This window comes from Mustela lutreola, chromosome 6, assembly GCF_030435805.1.
Source record: "Mustela lutreola isolate mMusLut2 chromosome 6, mMusLut2.pri, whole genome shotgun sequence".
NCBI classification, from domain to species: Eukaryota; Metazoa; Chordata; class Mammalia; order Carnivora; family Mustelidae; genus Mustela; species Mustela lutreola.
The window spans coordinates 70,279,864-70,294,676 of NC_081295.1; the positions used below are offsets into that span (position 1 = coordinate 70,279,864).

The 14,813-nt window shown below is 39.1% G+C and overlaps 1 protein-coding gene across 21 annotated transcripts in view; it reads left to right on the forward strand.

Annotated features, from left to right (window-relative positions):
* The window catches only part of EPB41L2 (erythrocyte membrane protein band 4.1 like 2), a 207,876-nt gene that overhangs the window by 92,750 nt on the left and 100,313 nt on the right, over positions 1-14,813 (forward strand). For all 21 annotated transcript variants that reach the window (XR_009354637.1, XM_059177554.1, XM_059177559.1 and 18 more), the window contains exons 2-3: positions 4,983-5,464; positions 6,384-6,593. Coding sequence is in view for 20 of the 21 variants with exons in the window: in XM_059177554.1 (XP_059033537.1) it covers positions 4,997-5,464; positions 6,384-6,593 (678 nt within the window). In the remaining variant the exon portion in view is untranslated. The remainder of the gene's footprint in view (positions 1-4,982; positions 5,465-6,383; positions 6,594-14,813) is intronic.

Sequence of the window (14,813 nt, forward strand, 5' to 3'; positions counted from 1 at the left end):
ATGGAATCTTGCCATTTACAGTGACATGGACGGACCCAAAGAACATTATAGTGAGTGAAATGTCAGAGAAAGACTGCTTAAGATCTCTCCTTTATGTGGAATTTAAACAACAACAAAATCAAGCTAACAAAGAGAACAACTGATTCTCTTATTAAAATTAACTAATTTTAAATAAATTGAGGGTAAAAAACAACTTAGGCTTATGAATAGTAACTTCATTCTATTTACCTGAGCTTTCATTTCAAATCTTTGGAGAAGAAAGCTCAGTAATGATGACATTACAATGTCAGTGACTTAACAAATCATGCCTCTTGTCTTCCTAAATGAAGGTGATGCCTTAATACTCACATTTTAGTTTATATTGTACTAGTATTTTCCACAAAAGCTATGTAAAACATATAGCTTAATTTTGCTCAATATCACCAGTTTTTGATCTTCAGGAATATTCTTCAGGAATATTGATGGATTTTTTCCATAATATAACAGGCCAGCACCCATGTAGCCCACCTGGCTTTATTTGTGGGGTTTACTTCCCAGTTTGACAAAATACAGTGTTTACATTTGGTGATCTGAGGTCAACACAATAGAAGTTAGGCATGTTACTAACAGACCTACACTTAATACTTTTATACTTTATAGAGATAGTGAACTGATACACGCAAATATTCAAACACAGATAGAATTAAAAATGCCTAAAAATGAGAAGTAAGATTGGACTGTAAATGTTCTCGTTACCTAACTATTCCTCCTTGGTAGCGTTGCCCTCAAAGACATTAGTTCCTCTCAGCTCCTGGTCTCACTATGTATTTCTCCTCTCCCTCATGCCTTTTCTTCTACCTGACCCTGAAATGTTGGGTGGGGATAAAGTTCTGCTCAGGCCCCTCTAAACTCAAATATACTTCTTCTCTAGGTGGCGTCGGTATCACTGGTGCTTTTAGCTGTCCCCCACATGATGACATCTCCCAAATCTGCATCTCTCACACATATCCAGTCTGTGTTCAAGACCTGTGTGCCACGTGGTCAACTCGAGAGACTGGTTAATCGCAGTGAATTCAAAATCAGATTTGTCTCAGTCAGACCCTCTTTCCTTGTTCCTCATACCAGTGGGTGGTTCCACCATCACCCCAGTCTCATGACCCGAGACTTTCCCTCGACCCTTTTCCTCTCTTCACTTGCTACATTCATTCATTGTGGACACTGTGTCGTGCCATCAGCCTCTTTACCATTGGAAGCATTTCTTCTCCTTTGTCTCGCTGCTGCTGCCCAAACGCAGACCCTCAACTTCTCATGTGTGGATTATTGTTCTCTTTCAGTCTCTTCTCTCATCCTGTATTTTCCAGCCAGGCTGAGCTATCCAAAATGTGGGTCTGATTACATTACTCCTGTCTCTGTAAAATGCTTATGTGACTTTTTACTCTTTTTAAATCAACCTCAAGCACTTTCTTAGCATGATACACACAACCTTTTATGTCCTGGATTCTACTCTTCTACTTTGTCATTGCCAGTTCACCTCTCCCCTTCTTCCCTATCCCTGGAGCAAGCTCCCACTTCACTCGTGTAGTGTATTATTGTGCAGTACTTGTGGTTTCCTGTAGGAGGAATTTTCTTATGTTTCTACATGCCTCCCAACTGACTCCCTTGCCAGAGTGAAGGCTCATCATTTTAAAGCAACGCAGATGTCCACTTTTGCAGAAAGGCTTACCTAATGACCCTCTTCTCTGAATCTGGGTGAAGTGTCTGTCTTGTGCCTTTTTTAAAGCAATGTGCTCTTGACTCACCTGTACACCACCTTCTCCCCTACCTTCACCTTCTCAAAGATAGTGCTTTATTCATGGGCCCTGTACCTGGCACACTGTAGGGGCCCATTAAATATAGGCAAGCTGACAATGTTTTCATCTTCACCTATTAGAAGTGAATAACATTTTTTTAAAAGATTTTATTTGAGAGAGAGTGCAGGCACGAGTAGGGGAAGGAGAGCAGGGAGAAGGACAGGCAGACTCTCTGCTGAGTGCAGAGCCTGATGGGGTCCCATCTCAGGATCCTGAAATCACGACCTGAGCCTAAATCAAGAGTCAGATGCTTAACCCACTGAGACACCCAGGCACCCTATGAATAACATTTTTAAAATTATTTTTAGTTATTGAATTCTCACTCTTTTAAAATTTACAGTTCAGTAGTTTTCAGTATATTCACAGGGTTGTACAACCATTACCACTGTGTAATTCCAGAACATTTTCATCATCCCCCAGGAAACCTTGTATCTGTTCGTGGCTGCTCACTATTCTCTTCATCTTCCAACCCTTTGCAACCACTAATCTACTTTGTCTTTATGGATTTGCTTATTCAGCATGTGAACTTTTATATATTTTTTAAAGGTTTTATTTATTTTTCAGAGAGAGAGAGAGCACAAGAAGGGGAAGTGGCAGGCAGAGGGAGAAGCAGGCTCCCTGCTGAGCAAGGAGCCTGATGCAGGATTCAATCCCAGAACCCTGGGATCATGACCTGAGCCAAAGGCAGACACTTAACCGACTGAGCCATCCATGCATGCATCCCAGACCTTTTGAATTTTTTCACTTAGAATAATGTTTTCAAGTGTTGTTTGTGGCAACATATATTGTACGTCAGTCCTTTTTTTGATGTAATAATATTGTATGGACACACCCATTTTGTTGATCCCTCTATCAGTTGGTAAGAATTTGGGATGTTTCTATTTTTTGAGTAGTATGAATAAAGCTGTTAGGAACATTTGTTGACAAGTTTTCCTGGGAACATATGTTTTCATTTCTCTTGGGTATATACCTAGGAGTGGAATTGCTAAGTCCTATGCTAACTATTTGAGAAACTTTTCCAAAGGAGCTGCATCATCTCACATTCCTGCCATCAAGGTTGAGAGCTCTACATTTTCCCCATCCTCACCAATACTTGTTACTGTCTGTTTGATGATAGCCATCCTTTAGTGTATATGAAGTGGCATCTCATGGTGGTTTGGGTTTGTATCTTCCTAATGACTGATGATGATGAGTGTTGTTTCAAGTGCTTATTGGCCATTTGTATATTTTTATTGGAGAAGTGTCTACTCAAACTTCTTTGCCCATAAATTTTTTTTTTTTTTTTTTTTTGTCTTTAATGAGTTATCGGAGTTCTTGATATATTCTAGTTACGGGCCTTTTTAAAAAAATATTTTATTTATTTATTCATGGAGACAGAGATTGGCAGAGGGAGAAGCAGGCTCCCCACTTGAGCAGGGAGCCTGATGTGGGGCTCGATCTTGTCCTGAGCCGAAGGCAGACACTTAACCATCTGAACCATCCAGGCGCCCTAGATACTAGACTTTTATCAGATACGTGATTTGCAAAAGATGGTGAAGAATATTTTAAAGAGTTTAATCCTGATACATGCTACAACATGGATGAACCCTGAAAGCGTTATGCTCAGTAAAAATGCCATCTATTTGAAATGTCTAGAATAGTCAGATCCACGTGGATTGAAATAATTGCCAGGAGCTGGGCGAGGGGGAGAGTGACTATTACTGGGTTACAAAGTTTTTTTGGGAATGATGAAAATGTTCTAGAATTAGATAGTGGTGATCATTGTTGATCTTGTGACTAGTCTCAAAACCATTAACCCACTTTCTAAGTTGGTGAATTTTATGGTATGGGAATTATATCTCAATAAAGCTTTAAAAAAGAACAAGTGTATTTTTATGTTTTGAGCTATTCAAGGTTTGTACCACTTTTGAAGATGGCTGGAAAATTTGCTGTGGCTAGGGTGCCTGACCTTTTATCATTGTCGAGAGAGGAGAGAGTGTACTCTCTGCTGTTCCTATTTTTTTTTTTTTTTAAATGTCAGTGGGGGAGCTATACTTTAAAAAGTACCTCTTTGCTTATGTGAAATTGAGACAACTATTTACTTTCAGATTTATTTATTTTTTATAGATTTATTTTAGAGTGTGACTGGGGCAGGGGACAGAGGGAAAGAGAGAGAGAGAGTCTCAAGTAGACTCCCTGTTGAGCACAGAATCCACTGTGGGGCTCAATCCCAGGATGTGAGATTATGACCTGAGAGTCGGCTGCTTAACCAACTGAGCCACTCAGGTGCCCTACTTTCAGATTTAATTTTTTTTTTTTTTCATTAGTTGTGATAGGACCAATTATTAGATGCCCTTCTCCGTACTGCTATAATGTCTTCATTTGGTTCCTATTAGGGGCCCTGAGATACTTATCTTAAAATCTCATCTACAAGGAAAACCATGTTTGAGGTTGAGTGGGATGGAGGGTTAGATTTTTTATCGTAGTCTGAGTATTCTCAGAAGACTGCTGCACTGAAATAATGTTGGTATATTATGGGATTTAAATTGGGAGAAAAAAAAATACCTTCTTTCCCCCAGATCTAATTTTCTCACTATTAAGCACTCCACATTTAGACTTCATTTTTATAATACCTGATTTTTTTTATACCTCACATTTTTGTATATGTGCTGTTGAAGTGAGGATAGCTCACATTTTTGTAGATTTTGATTTCACTGTGTGAAATTACAGTGAAATTTGTTTCCATACTTTCTAACATTACCAATAAATTTTTGTATTATAGAATAAGGGATACTAAGTAGAAAGAAAAGTAACTTTCCTTTAAACATACGGGAGTTTTGTGGGGAAAATTATTTATGGCTAGATGAAACTTAATAAAAGTAAACACTCTAGGCTGTTAACGGTTTTAAGCCCTACCAGTACAGAGTCAGTTAGTTCTATTGTGATGTAACTTCTGGTTCTTGATTCTGATGGAGAATTCTAAGAGTAGCAATCTCCATTTTGTTTTGTGCTTATGAGCTTTCCTCCTCTACACATCATCTCTCCCCATCATCTCTCTGCGATTTCCTTTCCTACCCTTCCTCCCCACCGTTCCTTACCTCTAAACTAAAACTGTGAGTTTGTACGATAATATTTTGTGATTTTTTTTGTTTGTTTGTTTTGTTTCGTTTACAGCATATGCTGTAACCATGACCACTGAAGTAGGCTCCGCATCTGAGGTGAAGAAGGAATCTGAGCCATTAGGAGCAGATGCCACCAAGGAGAAACCTAAAGAAGTAGCAGAAAATCAGCAGAATCAGTCCTCCGATCCGGAGGAGGAAAAACGTTCCCAGTCTTCTCCTACAGCTGAAAGCCAAAGTAGTTCACGCCGCCAGAAGAAAGAGAGGGATCCATCTGAGAGCCGGGGTATTTCTCGATTCATACCCCCATGGCTTAAGAAACAGAAGTCCTATACCTTAGTAGCGGCTAAAGACGGAGGAGATAAAAAAGAGCCTGCCCAAGCTGCCGTGGAGGAGGTTTTAGACCAAGAGGAATCTCTTCCTGAAGGAGAAAGGCAGGCCAAGGGCGATGTTGAAGAAACCTCTCAGAGAAAGCAGCAGGAGGTGAAAGTTGATGTGAAGGAAGAGAAGCCCTCTGTGAGCCGTGCTGAGGCACAGGTATGTTTGAGAATGAATTGTCTGGAAGTGAAAGCTTGGTGGTTTGTTTGTTTGTTTGTTTTTTAAGATTTTATTCATTTATTTCACAGACAGAGCTCACAAGTAGGCCGAGAGGCAGGCAGAGAGAGAGGAGGAAGCAGGCTCCCTGCTGAGCAGAGAGCCTGATACAGGGCTCGATCCCAGGACCCTGGGATCATGACCCGAGTTGAAGGCAGCGGCTTTAACCCACTGAGCCACGCAGGCACCCCGAAAGCTTGGTGCTTAACCACATACCAAAAAGGAGTTTTTTCTTTGGAATCCTATCCAGATTTCTTATATTCAGACACTACTGTGGCTTACAGTGTCTGCCACGGCCTTCTCATTACTTCTTTAAACCTGGACAAGATAATAAGACCAAAAAATCGACTATTTATGCAAACAATAAGAAACAATTCATGACTCTTCCTTTTAAGGTTAAATGGATACTCTCCGAATTCTACCACCTCTCCTTTTTAAGTAGTATAGATTTTAATACCTTTGATTTGATGTATGTAAGTGTTCAGTGAGTAGGAAGAAATAGATTTGTACATGTGAGCATTTTGGTTGCTTAATGAAGCCTAGGTTTTGCCATGATGCGGAATTATATTTTATATTTATATTTTATATTTGAAATGATATTTAAATTTTAGTGGCCAGGACGTAGTTTCTTTTACTTATTTAATGCTGAAATTACCAAATCGGCAAAATGAGAAAATGGGCGGTGGATTGTGGGAAGGGAGATACAGGGAAATACCCTTTCCGGCAAAATCTTGAGGTCTTTAAAAATCTGAGGCTGACGGTGTTTGACAATCACGATTCTTACCGAATATTTTTCTTTAAATACTTGGGTCTTCTGCAGATTAGCTAACTTTAGTATGAACTTCCTTTTTTCCCTTCACAGCCTGCTGGAGAGGTAAGGAAGGAGAGAGAAGAGAAGGTGAAGGAAATGCAGGAAGACACGTCAGAAGAAGCAGCAAAGAGGGAGACCAAGGAAGTGCAGACCAATGAGGTAAAAGCAGAGAAGTCCTCTCAGAAAGCCAACAAGAAGACCAAAGCAGTCCAGTGCAAAGTGATCCTCCTGGACGGCACCGAGTACAGCTGTGACCTGGAGGTGAGACAGGGCCCAACCGGAGAGCGGAGGGACGGGCTGCCTTCACTGGTGTGGCAGCATAGTGTGTACCTTGCTGTGTTCTTATAAACTGGCCTGTCAGTTTTGCTTCAAAAAACAAGAAAACCTAGAAGAGGGTCATTTCTATTACAGATAATATTTCCTGACCCTTGTGGCGGGGCGGGAATCAGGACCAGGGTTTGGCTAGTTTGCTTGGGTCACGTGGGTTGGCAGGTGTTTGTTCTGAATGGACATTATATGGTTGGACTATTACCCTTGCCCGTAAGGGATTCGCTCGAGGAAAACCAGTAGTGCTATGTTGATTATTTCAAGAGCCACGCTAATTTCACTTTAACACTACCTGTTATTTTTTTTCTTTTTAATTCCGAGTCCTATACAGACTTAAAATTAAGCTCAATTATTTAGTGTCATTTAATTAAAAAACACTCTTGAGTTACAAGGCATGTAACTCATTAGCTTGGATGTGACCAAAACCAATATAATTTTTTAAATCGTCTTATACCTTATAATTTTGTTAGTCAGAAGAGCTTGTTGCTTTTCATAGCTAAGTTGCTTTATTTACAAGAATGTATGCTAATAGTCGATGTTCACTGAAGAACTGTGTCAGCTGCTTCCGTTGGATGAGTTCACATCGCACTTGTGAGACTGTGAGGTAGGTGTTGGTAGGTATTGTGGGTATTTTCATTGTTACAGTGGGCAAATGTAAGGCTTAGAGAGTTAACATAACTTGTCTGGAGTTTCCCAGCTAGTTTGTGGGTGAGCCCGAATTCCAGAGCTGGCAGTATGACTTCAGACATCATGGACCTGACCACCAAACTAGCCTGTTCCATTTGCTACGCGTGGGACCTCTTTTGTTCATTGAAAATATGGTCTCTAAATAATCTTTTTTGAGGGTCTTCTCATCTATTTACATATTAAAGTTATTTTTTCCTCATTCCTTACATTCTTCCTTATTAAAAATAGAAGTTATACTTTACAATGAAAGCATTCAGCTTGGTAAGATAGAACTATCTAGTTGAACAGTAGTTTATTATATATTTAAATGTGTATTAGAGTACAAGGTTGGAGGGTGCTAAGATGAATGTCTCCTAAGTCCTTGCCTTTATTTTACTCATTTTAGTTATAATTATTCTGATATTTCAGTTATTTCAAGAACAGGAGTAGCAAAAGAGGATTAAAAATCCTTAAAGCTCTGAGAGAGACAGGGAGGGGCGTGGGGAAGACTGCCTGACACTGTGTATCTGGGGGTAAGGGGACAGTAAGGAACACAATGGGTAGCTGGTCTGAACTTGACTCAGTTACATTTGACCACATGTCCCTTGTTTCTCCACCTATCCTAGAAATTAGGGTGTCTAGAATATGAGAACCAGCTTGATATGATAACTTGACCTTAAATCATTTATTCAAATCAAACTGAGGCCCAGAAACTGACTTCGTCTATAGAATATAAGATTCCTTAGGTAATTCAGAAGGTCCCTACTATCTCTGAATCTCCTTGTATCACCGTACCTAAGATTTACCAATGTATTTTATGGTTTAAATCTATTTTTGTGGTCTGTCTTTTAAAGTCACGATGTATGTAAAAACTACAAAAATCTAGGAAATAATTGACAATTCACCATAAAAATTTTAATCAGATGTTCCCATGTTGCCATGTGTTTCAGATTTCTTTTTTAAGAACTAAAACCTTAAAGACTGCTAAAGTCTCCATCCCATCTCCCCTCTCTTGCTCTGTAAATCTCTTTTTACAGCATGTAAATCTACTTTGTTTAACTGCTGTCTAGTTTACTGTGAATGACTGAATGGGTTTCTCCCTTCCTCCACGGAGGCTCCATTTCTTTTTGTAGTATACCAGTCAGTGCTTCAGTGAACATAATCGCATACCTTGCCTTGTTTACTATGCAAGAGTTTCTTCAGGGTGGACACTTTGTAGTGGAGTTGGGACGTTGTGGAATTGGAATGTTGATAGAATGAAGTGTCCTTCCTTAGATTTCTCCAGTACTGCCAAGTGATCCCCAAAGTGGTTGTGCCAATTTCAATTCCAGCCAGTATCCACCAAGGTGAATTTTTCCACATTGTCTCTACTTATTTGTGTTGACTTGGTATTCATTCTGTATTTTTTAATGTAGGGTTTTTGCATATATTACTTTTAACTTTCTTTTATATACTGTATGAGATTTTGTGACCTAGGTTATAAGCCTCATAAAGTTGCTTCCTTTTTAATATTCTCTGGAAAATTTTGGATAAATGATGGTTTATTTATTCTTTGGAGATGTGGTAGAACTTGCCTTTAAAACTGTCTCGGCCTAGTGTAAAGAGGAGAGTTATAGAGTGGGTTTTTTGTTTTTGTTATTTTAAATCATTGATTTAAATATTGACAGTTTCTGTTTTTTTCTTGAGTCAGTTTTGGTAATTTATATTTTTAGGGATAGCTGTCCATTTCTAATTTTTAATTTGATACATTGGCTGGCCTGAGGTTTTTCATAGCATTGTCATCTTGTATATTCAGTTTTTATTCCATTTTTATGTCTAGTGTTATTTGCCTTCCCCCCAATCATTCTTCCTATAGAGTTACTCTTTTAATTTTTGTTTTCAAAGAAATAACATGACTTTGTTGTTTCCTTTTTTTCTTCTCTACTTTGTAGCATTTTTCCCTCTTTGCTCTTTATTTTTTCCTTGGGATTACCCTGTTATTTTTCTAGTTTCTTGAGTTGAATAGTCAATATACAGAATCTTGGCTCTAGCTTTCCCTTAGTATCTCTTGTTGAGAGCACAAACTTTGAACATAGGGCTTTTCATTGCCATTCAGTTTTTAATATTTTTGCATCCTGTTATGGGTCTTTTACCCCCCCTTTTATCTACATGTACAAAATTTTTCCCCTTTTGCCATCATATAGTACCTTAAAATTTATTTTGACATTTATATTAATTGCGGTGGATTTATTTTGGTTAGGGTTTGCCTGGACTATCTTTTTCCATTTCTTTGGTTTCAAATATTGTGCTCTTGTATCTTTGAGGAGATATGTTTTTTAATCCACTCTGAGAATTTAGTCTTTTTTTTTTAAGATTTTATTTATTTGATAGCACAAGAGAGGCAGCAGAGGGAGAGAGAGAGAGAAACAGGTTCCCCACCGAGCAGGGAACCCTGTGTGGTGCTCAGTCCCAGGACCCTGAGATCATGGTCTGAGCCAGACAGACTTATAACCGACTGAGCCACCCAGGTGCCCTGAAAATTTGGTCTTTTAACTGGTGAGTTTAGGCTGGGTATTTTATATAACTGATACGTGGCTGTATTCTGCCATCTAATTTTGGGTTGTCTGTTTTTTTTTCTTTGTTCATTGTTACCCTTTTAGGAATATTTAAGTGTTTTATAGTCACAGTTGACTTAATAAAGTCTGATATTAATCACTGTGCCATTCCCCTTTATTCCCTTCTGTTTAGCACTCATTTATTAGATGTCAGATCTCATTTTGGAATGGTACAAAATAACATTCTTATCTGTATGACTATTCCCTCTTCTATGACTTTGCTACTCATGGGGAATGTAGTTGTTGGGTTGCTTGAAGCAGAGTTGAGAAAGATTGAAAAGTTAAACGCACCTAAGTTTGCAATTAACCAAAGTTAAATTCACTGAGGCTTAACTTGGTTGCAAAAGCATAGGAACCTTTATTTTTTATGACTATATTAATATACAGATTGTCTTTTCAACTAATAAATGGTTACTTAATATATCATTAAAAATGAACTTTTTGGAGAATGATAGATAAATTTGAAATTAGTGCGTAGCATGTACATATTGAGTACATTTTTTTCTCCTTTCAAGTAGAAGGAAAATGAAATGTGAGTAGGCTTCAGTGATGGGATCCCCCAGCAGATTTCATGTAACAGCATTTCACTAGAATTCTCAGCAGTGACTTTCTGACAATAGGCCATAAATCATCAATGTCATAGTAGCTCTTCTAACAATGCACATGTTTTAAGTTGTATTTCCTATTTTCATTGATTCCCTTTTATCAAGTGCTTCTTCCCATTTTGGTTCTCTGGCTGCTTGCTTAGTATCATTAGCACGGGTCTGCCATGCGTCCAGCCTGCTGTTACTTCCTCTTCAGCAGCAGGGCACAGAGGGCGGCCATCATGTGGTTTGAGTGCGCTTCTGTTTTCCTTTCCAGCATTGGCCTTAGACAACTCAAGTGATGTGCTGATGCTGCTTCTCTGTAGTTCCACAGCTCTACACAGGAAATCAGTGTCTAAGGAATCCTTGGGGAAGTATGTTGCGGGAAAGCGTAGCTATTGATGAACTTGGGAGCACTCAACAGTGTTGGAAATACATACTTTCACTTTATTTGGTTTGGGAGAGGAGACTTGTTTCCATCTGTTTACTGTCAAAGATTCTAACTATCATGACTTTTTAGATGTGGTTACTCTTTTCCTTTTGTATGTACATGTGTCTTATTTTCAGCTAGTCCTTTAGATTGTAGCATCCCCACTGAAGAGGGCCTGATCATCTTCCCTTTTAGGGCACCTACAACAGTGGAGAGAAGATGGTCTGTATAGGAGTCTCAAGGAGTTAGAATGACCTAACTTAGACCTTATAGAATCAGGTGAGGTTCTAGAAAGCATTCCAATGCCAGGATGAGAGGATTCAGACTAATCTATAGAGCAACATTTACTGGGGAGATACGGAAGAGGTTGGAAAGTCATTGGAAAGGAGGAGACAGCAAGGTCACTAGTGCTGTTTAGATTTTAGAACACAGTAGGCAGCTGTGTGGCCATAGCAACTGCAGGAGGACTTCTTTTTATTCACTGCATCTGTTAAGATGTAGTCTTTATAGATAGGATTTCATCCATGTGATTCGAGCATTGGGAAAGTTAGGCAGTTTCCTGTTTGTGGTACCCATCAGTACCTTTTGTCAACAGAGGCACCCCTCTTAAGCCCATTTCATGCAAATGTTTCTGTATTAACTGCATTATTTTTCTTAAAGATAATTCTTGGAGATAGTATAGTTTGTGTCCTAACATCACCTGTTTTTCCAATTACTTCCTTAAGATAGGTGGCTAGATCTCCAGATGTCCATCTATATCCCTGTATTCCTTATTCTGTTCATTTTAGGCTTCTCGTTTCCCCATTGTTTTCTCCTGTGGGCCATCTGAGCCTATTCTTTCTTGAACCTCGGGAATTAAATGAATAAGCTTGCTCAGGGAACCAACGAAGCTCTGTTTTCAAAAAATAATTATCTTTTGAGTCTGCATTCTTTTGAGATAACAGTATGTGTTGTTAAAAGTGGATTAAAATGCCCCACAAATACAATATGTGTGAACATAAATATTGGATAGGAGGACATTTTTAGAGCATGATTCCAGGTAAGTGAAAAAACAATATGGAAGGGGCTTGACTGTAATTAATGTTGTTTCTGGCTTATGTAACAATAAGCTTATTGCTAAGCCATGCATTCATTTCAACTCAAGGCCTAGTCTGTGTTCATTTGTTCCACATCTTTGTGTGAAGTATTTTTTCATTGGATTTAGTGAAAATTACAATTTATATTTTATACAAATTTGTCATCTATTGATAATAAAAGATCTCAAATTTTAGGGGGAAACTTTGAGGGTTATATTTTCTCATGAAGCTGCTATAATTTCTAGTCTTTGATAACATCTGTTTTTATCTTACTGGAATATTTAATGGTATGTGACAAGCTCCTCTAATACCAGATATTGAATGGAAAGAGTTGTAGGGAGTCTCCTGGGTCCTGCCTGCATGTTCCAGAGACTCAGCTATAGGACTCCTGCGACACTCAGTGTGTTAAAACAGCGGGGTTCTTTCCTCTCAGGTCAAAACACAGTCAGACTTAGTTGAAGCCGTGGGTGTAAAGTCAGGAGACCTATGTTTCCTTTTCTTTTGGCTCTTCGGATGTCTACCGGCAGTCACTTCCTCTTTTCTATCCTCAGATTGCAAAGTAAGAATGAAAATACTTGCTTCCTCTGTTTCTGTGATAGAGCTGGTTTTACTACAGCTTAGAAAAAGCTGATGCTTTTTTTTTTTAAGCCAGAGAATAAATGTGAAAGTTCCTGCACGGCTTTGGGAGCAAAAGTGAATGTGCGTTCTGAGTTAGAGCTGCTTGCATTTCCCTCTGGCATCAGAAAGTTGTTCCCACGTGTTGATTTTAGTCTGAGAATTGAGGGCATTGTTTCTGCCCACACAGGAATGCCAGTACCATTTTTTTCTTTAGTGCTATGAATAAGGCGATAAGAATGTAGGCTCTTTTCGGTGGTGTGATGATGATAAAAGTATTTATCAGAAAGTAGAATGTGTCAAGGTTAACTTTTCTCATGTAGAGGACTGGTCTCCAAAGTCCAATTTGAGATCATTGCTTTCGAGTGGGTGTTATTTATTTACTTGATTGCTTATTCTGCTTTCTCTCTCCTAGGTGGTTTTTCAGACCTCTGGCACTGACCTTACTAAGTTTCTTAGTTAAATAGTTTTCACTATGTCCATACTCTGGAAGGATCTAGAAGTTGTCACACACTATATGCTCCCATAAAATGGTGTTAGATTCAAACAAATGTGGATTAGGAACTTAGGACAATTTGATTGGCATATATTATATGCAATATAAAATCCCAACAGCCAGTGGAATGTTACTGGCTGGCTGTCTGACTATCCCTTTGGCTTAAAAAAATTTAAGATGAGAATTCTTTTCAGTGACTTGTATTGAGTAAGTGGCAAGAGGCTACTGTGCCACGTGAATGGTTGAATCCTTGGTCGAGCTTGAGGAACACTAGGGAGTCCCAGGAACAGGGCAGATCATGGTCTATTTATCAAACCCGGCTTTAGCTTGGTATTCAGGACTCTTTCAGGAATGATCTCAGACTGTCTTTTGATCTCTATCACTAGTGGATTCTCCCAGGTTTTCTCCTGCCAACCTAATTGGTCTTCTAATCAGGCATCTTCTCAATTATCAGAGTTTCTGATCAGAACATCTGTGCATTGTGATTACCTCTCTAGCCACATGACTTCTCCCCATGGTGTCATGTCCCAACTCTGTCTTCCCCTGAACTTGTTTGCACCATTAACTTGTCAATCAATCATGCACCAGCTTCTGAAAGAATCACTTGTGTTGGGTTTGAAAACTGGTAAACTCTTGATTTTTCTCCTGTTACTTCTTCATCTGCATTGTTTATTCCTTGGGAAAAGGACCTTTCTTCTCTCTCCTCATGGGGCATTAACACAGGACTTTGTACACTACTCATAGAAAATAATCATTGCTTTATTTTTTTCTACTTTCTTGTATGTGTAGAACATTTTCATCCTTCTTCTCTAAGCTAAATGATCACACTTCCTTATTTATGTTACCAATTTTTCTCTCCACCCTCCAATTAGAAAAGATTTGGGTGTGCGTATAAATATGTGGGTCTCCTCCCTGCCCACCCCCTACACCCCTGCTACTTCTGTCCACCACTGGCCTGATTTTCAAATACTTAGAAACAGCAGGATACCTTCTAATAGAAACACTTCATGGGCTTAAATGAATGAAAACAATTAAATTCCTATAAAAGGCTGTGAAATTGCTAGGAGAGAGCTAGGCAGAAGTGGGTAAGGGGTGGTTCTGGGCCTGTACAAGCTCACAGCCTGTCGGGGATGTTAGATTGCCTGAACACAGGACTATAGGAGTGCTTTCACTTACATGGGAACTGCCGCAAGAGGTTGCTTGCTGGCTGAGTATACGCTGGGCTTGGAGAACAGATAATTAATACCTTATTCCCTGCCTCTCTTCACTAGTGCTACTCTTGAGCACACTAAAGAATGATACGGTTTTCATTTCCAGGCTGTCAAGAAAGCTACCACATGTGTTATCCTTCTCGTCTCCCTAACTTTTGGTTTCAAAAGCTGGAGGTTGCCCTTGGCATCAGTGGTATTTTGAAAGCATTAAATGGGGGCCCTGGGAAGTAACTTCTCACCCTGAGTAACTATGCTGACATCATTTTGAAGGCAACCTCCAGCTCTTCCTGGCCCTTTCTCACATGTGCTGCTGGGCAAAGCGAACTCTTTGGTCATTTACCATTTAGTATCAGGTAATACATTTTCACTGTAACCTGGGGGAGGTAGTAGAACAGGCACGAGGTCTTTGAATTATGTTTCTGTTTTGGAAGGAGAATTATTTGAAGGTTGAGTAAGATTAGAAATGGTGGGGAAGGTCATTT